The sequence below is a fragment of the Sorex araneus genome, chromosome 2, assembly GCF_027595985.1.
Source record: "Sorex araneus isolate mSorAra2 chromosome 2, mSorAra2.pri, whole genome shotgun sequence".
In the NCBI taxonomy this organism is placed as follows: Eukaryota; Metazoa; Chordata; class Mammalia; order Eulipotyphla; family Soricidae; genus Sorex; species Sorex araneus.
Window position 1 is genome coordinate 177,824,634 of NC_073303.1, and position 23,050 is coordinate 177,847,683.

General features: G+C 35.0%; 1 protein-coding gene across 5 annotated transcripts in view; it reads right to left on the reverse strand.

The window, feature by feature from the left end:
- The window catches only part of ROBO2 (roundabout guidance receptor 2), a 630,168-nt gene that overhangs the window by 23,739 nt on the left and 583,379 nt on the right, over positions 1–23,050 (reverse strand). For all 5 annotated transcript variants that reach the window (XM_055125444.1, XM_055125442.1, XM_055125443.1 and 2 more), the window contains 3 exons: positions 21,359–21,515; positions 14,991–15,251; positions 9,367–9,572 (listed from right to left, as the gene is read on the reverse strand). In XM_055125444.1, the coding sequence (XP_054981419.1) occupies positions 9,367–9,572; positions 14,991–15,251; positions 21,359–21,515 (624 nt within the window). The remainder of the gene's footprint in view (positions 1–9,366; positions 9,573–14,990; positions 15,252–21,358; positions 21,516–23,050) is intronic.

The window sequence follows — 23,050 nt, forward strand, 5'->3', positions numbered from 1 at the left end:
ATTATATTGTATAACTAAAACCCAATCATGAACAACCTTGTAACTGTGTATCTCTGTATTTAAATAAAAAAGTAAATACACTAAATTTTTTTAAAACAATCAAGAAAATAGTTATGTTTTCTTAGTTCTATTTTGCTATATATTATTTACGTGTGTAATTATACAGTGTTATTTGGCCAATCTTTGAAGTTCAAATCAATACAAACTCCTTTATCATCTTTATTCCACCTCAACTTTAGCCTGTTAAAGGGAGAAAGTACTTTTGTCTCTTGTATTTTTCAAATATCTTTCACATAGCAGATCTCAAATTCAATTACATTCCATTGCATATATGTTTCCTCTTCCAGAGTGAGAAACTCTGGAAGCTAGGAAATATTGCAGTCATTTTATATTTCTTGAATAGAAATATTGCATAGCAGAAACTCAATAAATATTTGGCACATTGAATTAAATATTCAACATTTTCATTATTCACTATGAATTCTGTGTGTAATTCATAATATTCTAGCAATGCCCTTATTTTAATTATAGTATATGTTCATAAAACCTCCTGGAAAATTATTTCATAAGGACAAAAATTTTAGTCGTCTTTTTGTTTACCTGGACAATGTGGAAATCAATGATGCAATTATTCAAAGGATTAAACTGGAAATTAAATTACATGTATCTTTGCTGTGCTTTGATACACTTGAATACTGGTATTTATCAACATATTATTCAAATTATGATAATACAATTAAGTGTAGCACACTTTCTTCTTTCTCTATCCAGTGTTCTATAGTTTAATGTACTTACCCCAGTTTTGTATTTAAATGTCCTTTCCCAAACAAGAAATTGTTGGGAGTCTGCTATTATTGTTGTTTACTATTAAAATATTGCATGAGTCTACCTAATTTAAAATATTGACAAATTTATATTTTGAATGTAAAAATTTTAGGAAAAAACCTATAACACTAAGAAAATATCATTATGAAAAAATATATAACCTCTAGAGACTTGGCTGTTTTTTGTTTGTTTATCTTCCAAAATCAATCTCTTCATGATTACAGCTTCTTCATAACAAAATTTCCATGTATGAATTGTTGTTGTCTGCATTCCTGTATTTGTGTATTGTTCTAATTTTATCTCAATCATTAATTTTATTTGTGACACCCTCAGAAATAATCCTGGTTTTCAATCCCTGGCAGCCTCTGTGATCCCCAAAACATCACCAGAAGTGATCGCTGAGCACAGAGCCAGGAGTGAAGCCTGAGTACCACTGGGTGTGGTCCAAAAATAGAACAAACAAAATCTAGTATTTGTGAAAATTTCCCTCATGTTATTGTTCTTTTCCCTTAGAAGGATGAATAACATGAAAACCATGGCTTTGAGTTAGCTATCAGAAGACGAATATCAGGATTTGTTTTTTTTTTTTTCTTCTCTATGTTAAAGGAAAGTGACAGAGATGACTTACTCTTTGAACACATGGGTGCCACAAATACTTGTCACAGAAAAGTATATAAAATCTTATCCCACGCTGTGACCATAGTTAACTTCACCTTCAAAACGAAAGCCAGAAATATTAAAAGAATAAAGAAAGGCCCTCTTTCACTTGACAATCAAATTTTATATTTGGCACTCTCTCCTCTTTCTTTGAGTATGATAAATTGAATCACTTCATCTGTTGAGAATATTTTGAAAAATCATGGACGGTACAACATGAATTAAAATGTATACAAACACATTCTGAATTTTCCCTATGCCCTAAAATTAAAAAAATATTATTTAACTACTGCTAATTTCACTTGTATGGGGATACTATTATTTACCTTTACTTGTTAAGTATCGATAATGATATAGATACTTACATAATATATAAAGATGATTGAAAGAAAAAACAACATCAATTCACCAATTTCAAAGTAAGCAATTTTGTAATGATTGGTTTTCTTTCATAAATGTTAATATCAACAAGAAAATGAAGATGAACACTAAATAAAAACAGTTCAGTTAGAGATCTTTACAAATTAGAAACAATCCATACCAATCTGACATGTTATAGCTCCAAGTATAATCAATACATATTTAAACATTTAATGAAAAATGAATTTATGTCACCTAGGCAAATTTATTTGCATTTACATTTTCAGTCTTTTCAAATTTCTTATGCTTAAAATTGCTGAAAGACCAAAAATAATCTCATATTTATTCAAGCTGTTAAGAAGAACTGCACATAGGTCATTAAGTTGTTGCTTAAATGTTACCGAGCAGTAAACTACCATGATAAAGTGGCATCTTGCTGTGTCTCTATTACATCTTCAGCACTAAAATTAATTTATGATCAGTCATCAATTCATTTACATGTCATTTTATGCTAAATCCCTCCTTGCTGATAAATGCTTATCCTTAGAGCCATTAAGGTAAAGTCTGTGCTTCATAATACGACCCTGCTAATTGTTGTATTACCATTTTTATGATACAAAAGTCAGCTCTCCTCCTCTTTCTCAGCCTATATTTAATCCAAGAGTTGTTCCTATCTATTCAGTAATATGATCAATCTTAAATAATTTTGGGCAAATCGATCCAATTATTGACCTCTGCCTTGATGTAGATAAAACAGGTTTAATTTTAGAAATCGTTCTTTTTCTCAAACTTATTAAATATGCAACAATTCCACCTATGTTCCTCAGGGAGAAAGGAATGTGTGACATCTGTGGAAAGCAAAATGAGCAATTAAAAAATATCTTCCTTAGGACATATGACACCTGTTAACTTGTTTTACTGAAATAGGGAATAAAAATACATTTTCCTTCTTGCTTTTAGATTTTCAAGTATATATTTGATTTCTTCTAAACTCAAAGCTATTTAAGCCACCCCAAAGAATCATATAATTATTTAAGAAATTTCCCCCCACCAGATTACAAATGTTTTCCTCAAATCATCTTCAGCAAAAGTCAAAGGCAAGCATCAGTTACACTTTGAAGCCATTGGATCTGTTCATACTCTGTGTTCCAAGCCATATGGGGAGGTTGCCACATTGCAATGTTTTCAGAATGATCTGGTTTTGAGTTCTATTAATGTCCTCCCAAAATATAAAGTACCCAAAATATGGAGCCAGGACTTCCTTTTATCTGTGTTGTTTATGTAGCATACACTAGTCGAGGAAATGTATGTTTCACTTCACAGGTTCTCTGCTTTCCTTTTTGTGATCACTGAGGCAGTACCAATCATGGACCAAGTATGGGCACTTAGCTCCTGCCCACTCTGCTATTGCCGTCTGTGTCTTTCTTCCTGTGGTGTAGCCATTAAACACAGGAAACCTTTACCCTCGTCTCCTACCACAGTAGTTTTAGGAAATTGTCTAGTAGGCCTCCTCTACTCATGTTCAGGTGGTGGATTTGGGGTGTGGGAAGACAAATTACAAAGATAGTCTTCAAGACAGGAACTATCATTTGGGCTGGGTTGATAGCACAGCGGATAAGGCGTTTGCCTTGTATGCGGCCAACTGGGTTCTATTCCCAGCATCATGTATGGTCCCCTGAGCACCACCAGGGGTGGTTCCTGAGTGCAGAGCCAAGAGTGACCTCTGTGCATTGCTGGGTGTGACCCAAAAAGCAAAATATGTGTGTGTGTGTGTGTGTGTGTGTGTGTGTGTTCCATGCAGAGGGTGCTGCAAACACAGATTTTTCATTTTATTGAATCCTATCACTGTATCACATATCACTGTCATCTGGTTGCTCCTCGATTTGCTCAAGTGGACACCAGTAACGTCTCCATTGTGAGACTTGTTGTTACTGTTTTTGGCATATTGCATATTGAATATGCCACAGGTAGCTTGCCAGGCTTTGCCGTGTGGGCGGGATACTCTTGGTAGCTTGCCAGGCTCTCTGAGAGTGACAGAGGAATCGAACGTGGGTCGGCTGCATGCAAGGCAAACGTCCTACCCGCTGTGCTATTGTTCCAGCCCATTGAATCCTAATAAAGTATATTTGATTTGAATCATTTAAATAAATTAACAGTAAAATTATTATAAAATCTCACATAGGAAGATATTTTGGTGCAAAAATGCCTGGCAAAAGGAGATAATAGTTTGTAGTTCTATTACCATGAATCACCGTAACAATTTGGAATTAATAACTAACAATTTATATACATACATACATATGTATGTGTATATATATATGTATATATATATATTGCTTTTGAGCCACACATGGTAGTGCTCACTGCTTTCTCAGGGTCACTCTGGAGAGGCTCTGAGGACCACATGGGGTGTTAGGCTTAAACCTGGGTCTGCCATGTGCCAGGCAAAAGTTTTGCTGGCTGTATTATCTCTCTAGACTCAAATTTAATATTTTGATCTTGAGTAAGTCTACTGGAGCTAAGGAATAATTTATCTAATGATAAAGCTACGTTCCAGTTATTAAGATAAATATTTATTTATATATGCATATATAAAGAGATATACATAGAAAGTAAGAAAGTGAGATGTACATGTTAAATAACAGACCAGGAAATTATTATCCTTTTAAAGATGTCAAGTGCTGAGATTAGAAAAAAGCTGGGCACTTTCAGAGTAGGGATCTTATCATAAGACTGAGTATGAATATTCTTTTCCTATGTATCATGTGAATGAGCCTGGGGAAAGATCCTATGTGTCTCAATTTTTCTCATCTGTAAAATGAGAATAAAAATAGATTCTGACCATACAAACAAATGAATTCAATAAAACAACAACAACAATCTTTTAGGCTTATAAACTCATTAGCAGTAATCTGAAGCAAAATTTATCGGGTTGCAATATAAATCAAGATATAGGGGACAATTGTATGGTGAAAGATAATCAGACTTTCAAATATCAACATAATTCAATAAAAATACACATTGATTGTCAATGATAAATACTGGAAGTTACAAAATGTTAAATTTCAGGGGCCAGAGCGATAGCACAGCGGGTAAGGCGTTTGCCTTGCACTCTGCCGACCCGGGTTTGATCTCCGGCATCCCATATGGTCCCCCAAGCACTGCCAGGAGTAATTCCTGAGTGCAAAGCCAGGATTAACCCCTGAGCATTGCTGGGTGTGACCCAAAAAGCAAAAAAAAAAAAAAATTAAATTTCAATATTAGTTAAATAAAATTAATACAGTTGTGGGCAGAAGTGTTAGATCAAGGGGCAAGAGGCTGTGCCTTGCAGCTTTGATTCTTGATGCCACATGGCCCTGAGAGCACTAGAAGCAGAGTCCTGACGTTCACCAGGCTCATACAGCACTGAGAACCCGGCCTGAGTCCCAGGTCTTCAGACCCACCCAGCCAGGCCAAGTATTGTCAGGCATGCTCCAGTTACCCCAAGCACTGCTGTTGGAGGCTCCCTTCCAAAAACATACAGTTGGTCTAAATAGGGAATACAGGCTAAAATGTTTAGATAAGTGATAGGTGATCTTTATTTTTTTTTTAAATAAGTTTCAGGTAAATATTTTAGACTTAACTGTAAAGGTCACCTATTGATATAGCCTGTTTACTAATTATCTATTTTCATTCTGTTAAAGTGTATACAATATCATCAGTTCACTGAGACATAATGTGTGCACACACACACACAGACACTGATTAGAAAGTGTATTGCACATACTCTAAATATGGGCTACTCTGTACATGCAAGCAGTTGTGGCTGTTATTAATAGTACTGAATCTGAATCCCTAGCTAAATGGTTGGAAGAGTCATTCAATAACATTTTTCTGATAATTAAGCAATAGATTTACAGATACATACATAGTTTTTGCTATGGGTTATGTACTAAATGCATTCTCCCGAAATTAATACGTTGAAGCCCTACATCCCAGAGGTATTTGGAGGCAGAACCTTCCCGAGGAAATTAGGGTCATATATTTCTGTTTTTCTTGAGGCCTGGTGGGTTTCCCAAGAGGTGCTCAAGAGTCTCAGGAGCCTCTTCCAGGGATTTTCAGGCAGCTGCTAGGGCCCTACCATAGGGATTATCTGGCCACTCAAGCAGTGCTCAAGAGCCTCCAGGGCTATAAGCACTGGTGTGTGGGAGCCCCGTGGTATAGGCGGCTGAAGGAAACTCAGCCAGGTGCAGTGAATGAGCACTGTGTTGTCTCTTGGGCCCAGGTAAACAAGATTAGATGAGATCATGAGGGTGGCATCATCATAATGAGGAGTTTTCTTTATGAGCTGAAATTAGACAGCTTGCTCTTTACCTGTCATGTGAGGGGATAGAGGACAATTATCTACAAGTCAGGAAGTTGTGTGGGGAAAGCTTCCAATAGGAACCCGATATGACTACATCTTAATCTTGAACTTCAGACCTTTAGTATGATGAGAAATAAGACACTTAATTAAGTTAAGCCACATCATCATGGCATTTGGTTGAATCTACCCTATCAACTATTACACTGAGATTGTAGGATATGAAAATTCTTATTTTTTTCCTCTCAACATTTTTTATTCATTAACTAGCCATTATTTTGAAAGTTAAGAAATGTTGCAAATTACTTAGTGATTACTATGATACTAGGCACTAATGTGCTTAACTCTTTACAAAATGGACTCTGTCTTATTAATTGTTCATTTTTTTCAAAAATGGCAACTGACAGGATGCATTGTATGAGTACAATCCTGTATACTTATTAACCCCTCTTTGGGTTAACACTGAATGTTGTTCTGGTTGATTTTAGAGTTTAGGAAGTAGATTACAATTATTATTTATATTTAGTAAAATCTTTCATTAGCTTCATAAAATGAAAATATCAGGATATTTAAGTAAAATGTAATGATTACTCATTCACACATTTATTTAGATTTGAAATACTTTATGGTCAGGTCAGAATTCTCCATGGACACTGATCATCTTAAAAACATTAAACAAAAATAGAAGTAGCATGTTTTATTGCCAACATGTTTAAGCACCATTAAAATAGCTCTAAGGATCTCAAAAAATAAACACATAAGAATATCCATTGCATGTTGATTTCAACAAAATTGATCTATATGTACATAATCCACTTCAAGATCATTCCTGTATAATGTGTGTATGCGGACTGGAGTGATAGCACAGCAGGTAGGGCTTTTGCCTTGCACGTGGCCGACCCAGGTTCTATTCCTCTGTCCCTCTCAGAGAGCCTGGCAAGTTACTGAGAGTATCCTGCCCGCATGGCAGAGCCTGGCAAGCTACCCATGGCATGTTCAATATGCCAAAAACAATGACAACAAGTCTCACGATGGAGATGTTATTGGTGCGCACTCAAGCAAATCAATGAACAAAGGGATGACAATGCTACAGTGCATGCATACACACATAAACACACCCTAGTATACTCATAACTGTATACTCTACACATCACTTACATACACATACACTAACATATACTCACACACCTAGCTATCACCTCCACATATATATATATATATACACTAGCACTCCATTTTTATAACACTATGAACATAATATTTTGAAAAACTATATTTACTTTTAAGCTTAACTTATATTTGCTTCATACCATAGAAATCAAATCAAAATTTTGATCACAACTTCCTCACAAAGCTATGTAAAACAAAACATTTTATTATACTACTTTGTATAAAGTGTAACTTTTTGTTTAGGTAATGAATTATTCATGGGGTAAACTCATCAGAGTATACATAAACACCCAAAGGTTTTACAGGTGGCAATAATTAAGCAGTAAGCTCAAGTAGGAAAATAGACTTTGCTGTCTTACCAATAAAAGCCTCATGTTGAGTGAAAATTACCTGGTTTTAGGAGAAATTCAGATCGTTTTTAACTGCTGTCACATCAGACAGTCTTATTGGTTACTAGCAGGTAGGTAGGTATGGGGGAATGCTAAATGGTATGCTCCTCATTTATGAATATGATTATCATCTTTGCTTATCATCATATTATTATTTAATAAAAGAACTACATAGGCTGTAGTGGGCTTTCTTAAAAATAAAAATTCACTACTATTGCAATTCTTCATTGCATCCCTAATGGGGAAAAGTTCAATATCATTAGTGAGACATGCAAAACATATGCAGAAATTTACCATGAAGCAGTTTATGTTAGACACTTAGGCAAAGGGACTTAACATAACTGTGATAATAAGGTAGCTGGTTGCATTTAAGGACTTAAACTTTTGCTCGGCCACCTTCATTTGGATCTGTATTTCAAATCCTAGTAATACGTCTGCAGTATATAAGTCTTAATTAGTCAGGCAAGTAGACAGCTCCCTTCCTCCCCTCCCCCCACAAAACACAGTACTGGAAAATGGGCTTGTATATCCTACATTGAATAACTGAGGAACAGGCAGACACATAGCAAAATTTCAGGTTCTTATGCTTCTCAATCACTGTCAACCATTTTTCATCAGTATGTGTTGCAACCTAATACAGAGGAGAAAATTGGTGAAAGCCGGGAAGCTGTTAGAGTAAGATGAATGAAGGGGATTGTGGTAAAATGACTCCTAGAATCAAGTTATCATTAACGTACTGAAATGAGTGGTTTTCTGAGAAGGCCCAATGACATGCAAAAACAAGACATATTTGTCTTCTATACTTGTATCTTATAGTCTTATAGGAAGCATTTGTGTTTGTGTGTATAATACTGCATGCCACATGAATATAAGATTGTTTTTAAATTTCTACATATTCGTTGTAAATTCACAAGGATTTAAGTTTTTCAAACAACATTTGATAAAGTTAAGACTTTGGAAAGAGATTGTTGTCCTGAGAATCTCATGGGAATTTGAAAATTGAAGGTTTTCTCTCAATGAACAAGGCCAGAGGACAAAAAAAGGGAGAAAAAAATAACTAACAAAAATAATCATGTTTTGGGGAGAGAAGCAATTATTGAACTCAGCAATATGAAATGCATAAATGTATGGTTTATCTCACTGTACATTTTCTCCACTCTAAAAATAAATCTCTGCGTAACCTTAGAGAGGCTTATTTCGAAGACTTGCTTATTTCATCAGTGAATGATTTTACAGAGAGAAATATCAAGGAGCATTTTAAGTTTGCATTCACTTTGTATGTTGCTCCTGATACACAAAATATATCATTTCTAAAAGTCAAGGTTTTTTATGTAATAGACTTGGTTCCCCAGCAGAGTGAACTTTTCATGAAAGCCCTGGATATAATTGAGTTTTCTTTCATGTCTTTAAGGCTTTTTAAAATTCATGAATTTTCTTATCATTTTTGCAGCGAAGCAAAAGTATTTCCAAATCCTTTTTGAATTTTGTGTTTCATATTATCATATTTAAAATGTTACAGAAATAGATGAAGTGGAATGAATCTTACATAAGAAAGTATTTGATTTTTGATGCATTTAAATGTTATAAATAGGTCAGTTATTCATATTAAATCCCTTCCGTTACCTGTCATTGAGCTATCCAGATTGTCCATACTGGACCCGGGTGTCTGCTCTAGTGCTCTCAGGGGCCTGGGGATTTCTAAAGCTTCTTCCTCGTCGTCAGCATCATCATCGGGAACATCTGTCTCCAAATCAGAAATCAAGGGTCCAGACATGTAACCTAATGGTGGTACTGGCGGCTGCGGTGGTTGATTATTGCTTTGAATGTGCCTAGAATATAAGTGGAATTTTTTTAAAGCGTTAATATCAAACAAAACTATAATTAAAGAAAAAACAAAACAGCATGCCATGGCTACTAATTTTTTCCTGGTTTCCATCAATTTATTTTGCAGCTTAATTTCAGCTATGGCAATAGGCTATGTCTATGTATATTTATGGCCACTAATTTTTCTTCCTGGTTACCATCAATTTATTTTGTAGCTTAACTTCAGCTATGGCAATAGGCTATTATTTGTGACTTGACAAAACTATATGTTATCGTAGTCTTCCACTGAATTTATGATGAAAAATAAGGAAAAATTGCAAAATCAGCATTTTGTGTCAAGCCACTGAGAAAATGAGATTATTTGCCATAAATAATTGCTTAAAGCTGACTTTTGGGAAGGTCCAAAAAAAAAGTATAGTTATTTCTCTGTCCAGTTTAGTGTAAAAAAGTTTATGCTACCTAATCATGTGATCCACTAACTCTTAGGAAGAAATACCACATGACAGCAAATTTCTATCCTTCAAACCCCTATTACAACTATATTTTCCACCTTTAAGGCTGTTGTTCTACACTCCACTCCACTAGCTAAATTGTATAGTTACTTCTACTTTAACACAGTTTGAGGAAGGAACAGATACAATGTATTCTCCACCTCAGTCATAAACACTTAAAAAAAGAAGAGATACAGGGATAACTTTCAGTGTTTCCACTAAGTGAAGTAGATGGACACGTATTATGAATTCTCCTTTGTAATTAAAGTCAACTTCACATTTAAGTGACTTTCTTCAAACCACATGACTTGTAAAATGTGAAGACCTGTGTTCAGTCTATTTTGTGACTTAGGAGTTTCTTCAAAATACATGTAGCACTGTTGCCTCCTTGTTCATAGATTTGCTCGAGCGGGTACCAGTAACATCTCCATTCTGAGATTTGTTGTTATTGGTTTTTGGCATTCAAATATGCCAAGGGGAACTTGCCAGGCTCTGCGGTGCAGGTGGGATACTCTCGGTAGCTTGCCGGGCTCTCCAAAAGGAATAGAGGAATCAAACTGGGGTTGACCACATGCAAGGCAAATGCCCTACCCGCTGTGCTATCATTCCAGTCCTCTAAATGTATGTAAAAATGGTAAAGGAAAGGAAGTGTTTTATGGTTATGTTACTAATATTAAAGGGTGAGTATAGCCCATGCTTTAACATACTAGGTTCATATTGATGTAAATATTTTAAAGACTATCCATTCAATGGAGATATCCAGCAGTCATTGATAGTTTATGCATTAAATATACAAGATTATTTTTTCTTTAATATATGCTTTTGGAAGACAAATACCTAATTCTTCAAGATTTACATTTTCTTTACTCAACTTAATCCTCAAACATGTAACTGACTCTACTGTTAACAAGATTCTAAATCTCTTGATGTTAAAAATCCAAAGGTATTTGTTCTAGAATAAACATCAATCATAGCAGGCCCACCTCTTTAAAGAAATAAGGAATTTGAGAACATGTGTTATTATTTGGCATTTATCAGAGCTTATTAGTCAAGAAATTTCCTAGCTTATATTACAGAAAATCATGAGCACTCATGACTACATCTTATTGCATTGTCTCTGTTTCTATTTATGAACTGAGGGAGGAATGGGCCAGTGATAGAACAAAAAAATATAGGTCAGGCATTATTCTCTGCATTACTCTCTTTCCCTTACTGCTGTGCACTTTACTCCTGAGGATGACCTGATAGATTGACACAGTAGTTCTACGTCATTTGTGACACCTGTTAATGAAACACATAAATATTAAGAAGCAAACAAATGCTCCTTGAGTTTAGCAATAATTGGAGATAAGCTGAAATATTGGAAGACTGTGCAAGATATTTATAACACTCTAGTGATAGATGACATGTCATGTGACAATAAACTTAATCCCTATAGAAGGAGGCTGAATGTCATTATTTTTAAATAATCCTCCTGTTATATTGACAGGCAGTTAAAAAAGAGTAGCACTGGTGGTTCTACAAGAAGAGTAAGGTTCTGTGTGATATATCAGTTGCTCATACTTGCTGCATTGGACCATAGCAAGGCATTCAGTACAGGACTGATGAAGATGAACCAACTCTTTGTCTATTTAGCAAATGTCTGTTGAGCCCTATGCAAGTGGAATGCTCTTCTAAATGTGGAAAAATGAACTGGAGAGATTGTATTGTGGGGCAGGGTGCTTGCCTTCTATGAGACCACCCTGGGTTTGATCCCCACCATCCTACATTGTTCTCTAAGACCCACAAAGAATAATCCCTGAGTCCAGAGCTAGGTTAAGTACCTCAGCACAACCAAGTATGCCCCAAACCAAAAATAAATAAATAAATAAACAGATGTCTAACAACAGCACTGGACAATTCAGGTAAAAAATAAAAATCCCTCTGAAATATCATGACTAGATACTTAAATCCTATACAAGTTCACACTTATTTAATTACCACAAAAATTTGTAAAAACAATTATAATGTATACTAGTTGAATTGAATCTTGTTTAGGGAACTTGTTCCTTTATCTTCCTTTGCTGAAAAGGTAATATTAAAGGACTTCACATATTCAAGCTGATTCAGTTTTTCTCCATTTATCTGGAGGCAATGGACTACCACAGAAAGTTTTAGAATGTAGTGACTTAATGAGGCTTTGAATTAGAGTATTGGCTTCTGTTCCAGTGGGCCTGGGGACTGAGATCAGAACCCTGCATGGTTCTGTGTAAAAGAACCCCTTTAAAAACTGAACTTAGGCCTCCAAATTCCTCATACTGAAATTCCAGTAAGAGCACACCAAATGACATGGGAAAGTTACATAGATACCAACCAAACTGAACACACAAAAATAGTAACACAGAAGGCTCAATTAGCTACAAACAGCTTATTAAATCCTCAGACAAGAACCTGACAGTCCTGTGGTGAGATATAACAATTTCAAATAAAAATTGACTTTTTGAACTTATCAATTTTAATACTGGAGATTTGTTATATAATAATTTTCAACTCTATGATTGTAAATATAAATAATAAACAAGTGACTTCTGTAAGAATCCTTGGTTGGCAATATTTCATGTATATTTTCAGAAAAGTCATGCTTTCCACAACTTGATGGTGAGAGTTGCAAACACAGGGACTGATCTAAGAAAACTTTTCTAGATTATGTACCATGTATTTCTTCACTTGCTTGACTTCAACCTTTAGTTTTTCACTATAATAATGCAATGCCTTGACTAGAACAGTGTTTGTGAATTCTGTGATTTCTTTCAGTTGTCTTGAATCTGAAGATGGCCCTGGACACTGCTCTGTCATTTCACAGAATTACTGTTATCTTAGTCATTTTATAAATGGAGAGGCTGAAACACATAAATTTACATGAGTTGCTCATTGTTATATCACTGTTAAGGCAGAGGCAGTGGTTAAAACCTTGGTGAAATATCCAAACAAGGAAGTAGAATATTTCTGGATCAAGTACATAATTCCACATATTAAGGGTTATACAGGTGGTTCTAAAATTAAGGCATGTTTGATAACCTCTAAACTAGAATTAATTTTTTTTTTTTGCTTTTTGGGTCACACCTGGCGATGCACAGGGGTTACTCCTGGCTCTGCACTCGGGAATTACCCCTGGCCGTGCTCAGGGGACCATATGAGATGCTGGGATTTGAACCCGGGTCGGCCGCATGCAAGGCAAACGCCCTACCCGCTGTGCTATCGCTCCAGCCCCTAGAATTAATATTTTGAGTGACTAAATTACCTGCCTTCATTAGTTGACTTTGTTAGCATTAGTTAACAAAGAAAGGAATCATTGGCGATTAAAGAAAGCTGGTGTAATTCTAGCATTTATAAAGCAATCCCATGCTTAATACTGCTTTGGACCTTTGAAAGTTGTCTCCATAACTGAGTAAAATAGTCAAGGAATACTGGTTCTAATAAAAGAACTTATGTTTATAATAAGCTCTAAGTGATATTACAAGTTACAATATGTCTTTGCCTAGTTAGTTGCATTTTAAAATAAAGACCTCACAAGTGCTGAGAAAAGGCCCTATTAGTAACTTGTCCCAGTAGGTAAAACTATCAAAAGAAGGCGCAAATATATTTATAAAAATGTGCTCTAATTTTAAGTATAGGTCATATATCAGGAAAATATAGCCAGAGTTATGTTACTGAGATTTAATTTTCAAGAGTCATTCTTGGGGCGAAGGATGTATCTTAGTGGTAAAACACCTGCCTTGCATGTGTGAGACCCAGGTTCAGTCTCTGGTAAAAAAAAAAAAGCAAACAGCAAGAAAAATATAGTTTTATATTTGATCAATAGAAAATAAGAAAACTGCAGAATTGTTAGAGTTGATCCCATTTACTTTCCTTTTCATAGAATATCCAAGTAGGTTAAGATCTATACCTGATGAAACACAAATAGATAAAAAATAAAAATTTGTGGTTCTAATTTATTCCAAGTTTGGAGGGATGCATTTACTGTTACTAACATTATTTTTCTATCTCATTAAATCTAGACAAAGAAAGTCTTTTAATGACACTAGATATATGTGATTTACACATACTCACATTATCATATTCATGACAACACAAATCAGAAGCCCTACACAGAATCTAAAATTAGTCTTTTATTTTCACATAGGAATGTGTTCAAGAATATGCTAACTGAACTAAATTGTAAAGTGAAAAAAAATTCTGGTGTAGAGAAAAGCATGTTAGCCTGAAATTCAATAAACCATAATGCTTTATCTGGTTTACTCTTTATGTTTTAAAGAGTAAATTAAAACTTTTCAGTTTTAACTAAAAAACACTTATTAAGTGACTTTTAGTAAAGAAATCATTGTACAAAAGCAGTTCTAAACCAAGAGGCATAATTCTGTAAGAACATCATTCACTTCTGTTTGTTTGTTTGGGGGTCACACCCAGTAATGCTAAGGGTTTATTCCTGACTGAGTTCAGGGACCACTTCTGGCAGTGCATGGGATAACCATATGGGGTTCGAGGGATCAACCTGAGTCATCCATGTGCAAGGCAAATGCTATACCCACCACACTGTCTTGCTGTCCCTTAGGATCTCACTGTGATCTCAACATGAACATTTGTTTTCTCTATTGATGTGTTGGGCGGGAGCAATAGCACAGCGGTAGTGCTTTCGCCTTTCATGAGGTCGACCTGTGTTCGATTCCTCTGCCCCTCTCGGAGAGCCCGGCAAGCTACCAAGAGTATCTCACCCGAAAAGCCGGGCAAGCTACCCGAGGCGTATTGGATATGTCAAAACGGTAACAATAAGTCTCACAATGAGAGACGTTACTAGTACCCGCTCGAACAAATTGATAAGCAACGGGATGACAGTGACAGTGACAGTGATTGATGTGTTGAAACCTAGAGAGTCTTCTGACTTAGGATACTTACCATGTTTGCTTTGCTATATCAAATTGATAGGCCCTTGTCAGCTCATCCAGGTGAGCTTGCAGCATTGGTTGCATCTCTTCCCTTGGGGATGGAGTAAGAGTTGCAGTGGACTGCTGCCCAAAAGAAATAGCTGGAGAAGAGGCCACACCTCGCACAGGAGGTGTTGGGACTCGGTCATCATCTTCTTCCAGTTCATCTTCCATTCCCTGGTGTAAGTATGTTTGTACGGGTAACGGCGGGCACCAGCTATCACTGTCATAGCTGAAATGCAAAGAAAAGTACAAAGGCACATAAACATAATTATTCTCATAACAAATCGCACCATAGAGTATCCAAAACATTCTCTCACGGTAAATCACCTGGCTGTCGTCTTAATTTCTAATCATTATTGCACATGTTATCGCAATATCTCAATTGGCTTTTATAAAAGGTCTAATTATCACGTTGTTATTGCAGCTACAGAAGGCAATAACTTTCCAACAGTCACTCATGTGAAAAAGCCAAATTGATAATTAAAGACAATTAATGAACTTACCATTTATAGGTTCAACTAGTCTCTCTCCTATTAAACTCCGTATAATAGAAAATGCCAATATTGATCTTTTAAAAAAGTGTTTAAAATTTGTATTACATTTATTCTAAATAAATGCCAAGCTTTTGTCCCATATGACATGCCAATTAAGACTTAGAGAAATTTTACAATATTCATTTGATTTTAGGAATCTCCTGATTTTCTCAAGAGAAAATAGTGTGTCCTTTAATTTCGACATACAAAAAGTTCAACTTCCTACAACATGTTTAAGATCTAACCAACCACATTATATATCTATCTCAACGTATACATTCAGATAGCTACATGTAGAGATATATAATGTTTAAATCATTATATTTTAGTGTCTGTGGCTTGGGAATACGAAAAACTAATCCAAAACTTCTCACTGTGATACATTAATACCTTTCTAGTTATTGTTTCCATATAGTCTTATTGTTTTAAAAAGGACCTATAAAGATACGAGAGATGCATTCTTGTATCACTTTTCATCCCGTTGATCTTCGATTTGCTCGAGAGGTCACCAGTAACACCCGCATTATTGAGAGAGATGCATTATCGGATAAATTTCCCCATAATTAAGACTGAATTTTCTAATTTTGAAATATTTCTTGACTGTTTCTCCTTTTGTCCTCTGTACTTCCAGGATCACATATCAGTTTTAAAATGTGGATCAGTCCTCTACATTCCAAAGACCATTTGGGTACCATCTTTACCTCTCTAGTCCATTACCCATGCTAGCTAAAAGTGGCATGTTTCTAAAATATCTGTTCACATAAGATGTATTATTAAACTTATTGAGCAAAAATTGAATTTATAAGGAAAAGTTCATTCATTAACTGTACCTGAAATCCTTCCCCATCTGACCCATCTATTACTTTAGACTAATTTTCTATTACTTCTTCACGTTGCCTACTCTATTCTAAACTCAAATTTTGTAGAGAACTGTTCTCAAATCATCTGCCTAGGAATTCACCCTGCTTTTCTATCAAGGTTCAGTTACATGTTATCATTTTGGTGAAATCCATATAACTGGTTCTATTTACAAAGCATATAGTTTAGCATAGTAGGTTGATGGCATGAAAACAAACTCTGATGAGAACAAAGTGGGAGGACACAGCTAATTTTTCAGTTGGGCAAGACTGTGCTGACCTCTGCACAAAAGGAGAGAAAATATAAAGCACCTGAGCAACTCAAATTTCTCCCTAATTGATAATAGTTGTATAATTAGAAATGGCCACATATAGTAAGATGGAAGACAGGAGAGGAATTTGGAATTTTTTCTCCGGAAAATGAATCATTACTAAGGCAATATTCATGAGATATGACAGCATCTTGGATATTCAGTATTCCAAGGCAGATTTATATGTCTGCCTCAATGCCTTGTAAGCAAAAGACCCTACTTTAGAAGTTCTACACAGAGGATATAAGAGATAGTACAGGGATTAAAGAGCATGCCTTGCATTTGTTTGATTCTGGTTCAGTCACGGGAACTACTTGGTTCCCTGAGTATCAGTCCTAGGGGCCCAGCTGAACAACATTGGACTCTGGAGGGCCCCTTAACACCCTGGGATAGTCAAAAAATTCCATTCTATAAGGACTATGGGCATCTCTGGCCAGGTTGGTTGAGAATCAGCTGAAAAGCCTGGCAAGTCTCCTGAATGGATTTCCTTTTTTTTTCTTTTTCATATTAATTAAAAGGTAATCATCTCATCTTATTAACAACACAAGAGTTCTGAAGAGGGGGCAAAAAAAAAACCTGAAATAAAACAAAACAAAACAACCCACTATATAACACAAACAGGTGAGAACATAAAACGCTGCTGTCTGGGGAACTTGAATTTTAAAACCACTGTTTGTTCAGCCACAGGCAGGGACCTAGCTGACGTGACACCCAGAAGTCACTTCCTGCCTGGGGCCCTTGAGCCCGAGCCCTATAGAGCTCCAAGGAGCACCACCTCAGGGGGAAGTTTCCGGGGACTGCATAGAGCAGAAGCCAGGAGTCCTCCCTCTAGGAAACTGCATGGCAGACAACTTCCAGAAAAACAGTTCTATACAGTTGGAATATTTCTTCTCAGAAATATTTTATATCTCACCACACACACACACTTTCATGTTACAAATCAGAAATTTTACATATTAAGAAATATGTTAAATTTGTATTTTTATGAAGTGGATATATATTCAAGGAGCAATCTGACGTAAAAATAATATTCTGTACAATAATGTCATTTAATCCCGTTTTCTATGTCAAGAATCACCGTTAAATGCCATTTGAAGAAAATGTGCTGTTCCATAAAAGTCTATAATTCCTATCCCACTTGTATGCTATGTACATGCTGCTATTCTTTATCAATAATGATCATTAAGTGTGCACTATAAACTTGTACAGAGCAGCATGTTTTTATCTCGTAAAATAGTATATGTACTTTCTTTACTTATATTCACTTATCACTAGGGGTATAATACATTTGTATAACAAAATAAAATTTTATATGGTCAATCTTTCAAGTGGGAGTATTCACTTAGTTCCTAAATTTTTCCTATTTCATTGGTGATAAGCTATTCTTAATTCCTATAACATTAACGGAGGACACACATGAAATGAAAATATATTTGAAAACACAAAATGAGGATTTTTCTACTCTGGAGAGCCCATGTTTCTTTGAGTATGTTTCTCTCTTTATTTCCCTTCCCTCCTTTTATTTCCCATGAAATATTTTACTAGAAAGAAAGAAAGAAAGAAAGAAAGAAAGAAAGAAAGAAAGAAAGAAAGAAAAAAAGAAAGAAAGAGAGAGAAGGAAGGAAAGGAAGGAAGGAAGGAAGGAAGAAAGAAAGAAAGAAAGAAAGAAAGAAAGAAAGAAAGAAAGAAAGAAAGAAAGAAAGGAAGGAAGGAAGGAAGGAAGGAAGGAAGGAAGGAAGGAAGAAAGGAAGGAAGAAAGGAAGGAAGAAGGGAAGGAAGGAAGGAAGGAAGGAAGGAAGGAAGGAAGGAAGGAAGGAAGGAAGGAAGGAAGGAAGGAAGGAAGGAAGGAAGGGAAAGGAAGAGAGAGGAAGAGAAACAGAATGAACAGACATAAAGTGAGACTTCTATGTGTTTCATATAAATATATATTTATGTTAAGGTTACACAAAAGATGTACTCAGTTACAGTCAATTCCTATTTTTTTATTATCCAAATATCACCAGGCAAAGGAGAGTCTAACCATGTGAATATTATTTTTTTATAGCACAGAACGTAGGGCATTTGCCTTGCTGACCCCGGTTAGATTCCTCTGTCCCTCTTGGAGAGCCATCAAGCCACCAAGACTACCAAGACTATCCTGCCCGATACCCGTGGCATATTGGATATGCCCAAAACAGTAACAAGTCTCACAATGGAGACATTACTGGTGCCCGCTTGAGCAAACCTATGAACAATGGGATGACAGTGCTACAGTGCTACAGACATAAAACAAATGCATTGCATAACATATTAAGTGAATAACAAAGTATTTTCAACAAATAACTAAGAGCAATTATTTTCATTAAAATGGGTTTGTCACCAATTTGTCTGGTATTTTACAAAGATAGATTAGAAAAAAAGTGATGAAAAATTCTGTGTTCTTTGGAACATCAACAAAACTGAGAAAATAAATGAATTTGTGCAAAATGTGTGAAAATGCAGAGAAAATGAGAATAAAATAAAGGATAGGCAAAGACCTTGCAATAACAGATGAAACTGGGATCAATGGTTGTCACATGACAGGAAAACAGGTAATCATCTTTGAGACACATATCTTAATTCATTCCATGACAACAAATACTTCGATTTTCAGCAGTTTCAGAAGAACGGGAAAGCAACAGATGCATCTATAAATGCTATGAAAATTGTAGCTCTGTTTTTAGAGTTTCCTTAACATTCACAAATTTATATCTGATTTGAGTGATGGAATTTCAACTTTTTCTTGTAGTAACATAAAAAAGACTGAAAATGCCACTAATGCCAAACCAAAGGTCTTCTGGTCTAACCTTTCCTAGAGAAGCTTTTATTCTTTGACTTACTGTCAGTGAAATACAAGCATTGTATTATCTGTCTTGCATGGTGAATAATGAGAAATATGACAACAAATCAATGTTGCATGTGAACTAACCTGTTAAAGGGCAAATGCAAATATCAAATTACTAATAAAAATACAATAAAGTTCAATATTCACAAAGCTTGCCAATCTCTAATTGTAAAAACAAAGCACAGTACAAGTTTTCTATTTAATTAATACTGAATTCTTCTTAGCATCACATAGCAATAATAAAAATACATTGATATCTGGAAAGAGATTCATCTTCACATATTTTTCTTAAGTTAAGAGCGTCATATCTATGACATAAAATGTTTACCATTTGTCTATTATATAAAATTAGCAAAATTTTATTTGGCCAATTATAACTTTTGGTATAGATGTGGGTAGGATTCACAAAAGGCTCGGAAAGAAATTGATGACATGGATGCTCTACCAATTAGTATTAATCATAGTAATCAAAAGCAAGTTGTATCCAAATTATGATTAATCTGAAGTAAACCTTTAAATTATGTCACATTCCCTCCAATTGTCTGTCATGAGCTTATCATTTCATATCAACATTCTGTGGCAATATCTCACAAAATATAAACCTGCTCTCAGGGTCACGAGTTCCAATACATTATGTATACTCAAAGATTAGAATTCTTCTACTGGTACGTGTATATTTGTATGTACTTTACATAATCGGAAGAAAATGCAATTCAAATCCTGTGTGACATAGAAAGCTTCAACTAGGAAAATTATTCAGGAAACTTCAGAGGCAGCAGTTATGCTCTAACAAACAAATGATAAGAAAAAAATGCAGACATACAGATGATCATCATGTGAAAAAAAGACATCAAATAAATGCAGCATTTAAATAAACAGAGATGTTTTAACACAGAAATGAGGAAAACAAAGAAACTTGGAGTAAGAAAATTCTTTATTTTTACATTTTCAATTCAGCCTTAAAAGCAATGGTGATCTGAGAATTATGAGAACTCTGAGAAAGGCAGAATGCAGAGCAGCTAGACTCATTAAAATTGCAAAAGACTATCTCTTCTGATATTTTTGTTGTTGCACTAGAAAATAAAAGTATCACTGTCACTGAGTTAAAAATCAATTAACACAAACTAACAGAGGGAACCTAAGACTTGTGAGATACGTTGGAAAGGATAACGAAAGTGATCACACTTAAAGGCCCTAAAAGGAAAATTTTCTAGCTTAAACAGGTTTTCTTGGAGAGTGTTTATTAGTTTGAACAGTTTTTATTGTTCTGGCACCTAAACTCCCATCAAAGCTGATGATTAAAGTTGTATCCACTGGCCAGGTCCCCACAATTATCCCATTGTGATGAAGTTCTACAGTGGGCGCCCTGCTATGTCCAGACATCAAGTCATTAGAAAAGTGTAAGGGATGATGAAGAAGGTTATTATAATTCCCTTTTCACTCCTTATCAGAAGTGGCTCTTTAGTTCACAGAGCTGTGGGTACTTGCTTTCAAACTAACAAGCAATATTAGAAATGGAGGCTGCATTACCATGATTGCAGACAATCTAAGGCACTTGACATCCATGAATTTTAGGTCCTCCACATGTGCTGTGTTGTATTTATCAGCAAGAAATACATAGATGGCACAAACAATGAAAGAATGGGGCAAGTGATGAGCAGACTGGATGGAGGCATGAAAATAGTAACAGAACATGAGAAAATGCACAACAGATAGAAGACTATAGTTCAGATTTGGGAGGGGATATATTTTTTTTGTATATAAAAAATTACCCATTTTCTTGCTGTTCTACTGCATAGTGTTCCAGCTCTGTCCCAGGAAGGGGCTGGACTGGTGGAGGAGGGAGTGGAACATTGGCCCAGGTTGATCCATTGTTTTTCTGTGGTTTAGAAGAATTCTTGTTTTTCTTCTTTTTTCCACCTTTCCCACCTGAAAGCAATAATGCATTTGTTCAGTGATGCCAAATCTCAAAGGAAACAGAGCACATCAGATGGAAAGATGCATTTATGTTTTCAAAATACCAAAATCAGTTTGTTGCAGTTGTTAAGAGCTATAAACAATGAAATGATGTAATCATGAAAAAAAATCTTATGCATCACTCAAAATGATAGTTTATTTCCCAGTGCATTAACTGCAGACTTGAATAAACCAAAAATATGGCTGTTAGGGCAAAAGTACATTTATTGATTTATTCATGTCTGATACATCCATGTTTTTATTGTTAGACAAAATAATAGGCCATAACAGGTTCTTTCAAATGTCAGATTTTAGTGCATTTTACAATGCTTTTTTGCATAATCTTTCTGAGTACAAAATGTAATGTCTATGAACGCAGGCTTAACTTTTCCATTAAAATGTATTCAACTGAATTAATCCAGGAAAATATCATTTTTTCCACAAAAATACAGATACTAATCAATCAACAACAACCTGGCAAATGCTCATAAATCTCACACAAAGAAATGTCTTACAGAATTTTAACTAATTATTGGAACACTCGTTTTTGCATACAGTTAGATTGTTTCCCAGATCTTAAACATGACCTTTGCAACAGTTCCCAAAAAGAGAAAAAAAATTAGCAAAACTTTAGTATTCACTTGTAACAATATCTTAATAGTAGTTAATTCAAGCACAAAACATGAACAGGAAGTACCCTAACAGAATATGAGTAATATCCAAACTAACTAGAGACCAATGAAATATTAAAATACACTTAATAATTAGTATAGTGCTATACTTTAAACTCTTCCAAAATTAGGTATATAAAGCTTTTTCCTAAAAAGTGGACTATGGGTAAATATGAATGTGCCTTTCTTGAACAGATGGACAGAATAAGTTTCGAGGAACCTGAGTAATCATTCCTACCAATAATCATTAGATATATTTCAAAAAATTAAAATTGATACCCTGGTTCTCATCTTTTTTAGAATTCCAAGCTCTGAGTATCAAACAGATTTAGCAGTACTATCTTAGAATAAAATAATGCTAAAGGTCTAACCCTCTGCTTTCTTATACCAATTATTAATATGTAACAGACAATTCAAAGAAATCTGTACTTGAATAGTGACATAATTACTAATTTAAAGACTGTAAAGTGATAAAACTGTTCATATGTACATGTTGTTTATTACCAGCAATAGAGCTATATTCATTTTCTTGATAATATGCATAAAGTTACACTTATAGAGGACAATATCCATGCAAAATGCTTCTCTTTACAGAATGGAAGATATATAAAGAAGAAAAGGTATTTTTTGCTTCCAGCCTAAGCACTTTACCACAAGATTTGAAGTCTAATTTCTCTGATTTATTTCAGTTAATACGTCTTACTCAAACATTCAATGATATGAAGCTACTCCCCCTTTGCGGCAGTTTGAAGATTCCAAGAGAAAATGTATATAAAGGACTTAAAATAAGTAGAATGCTCAATAATTGTCAATCAGTTTTATTCTTCTAAAATCTTC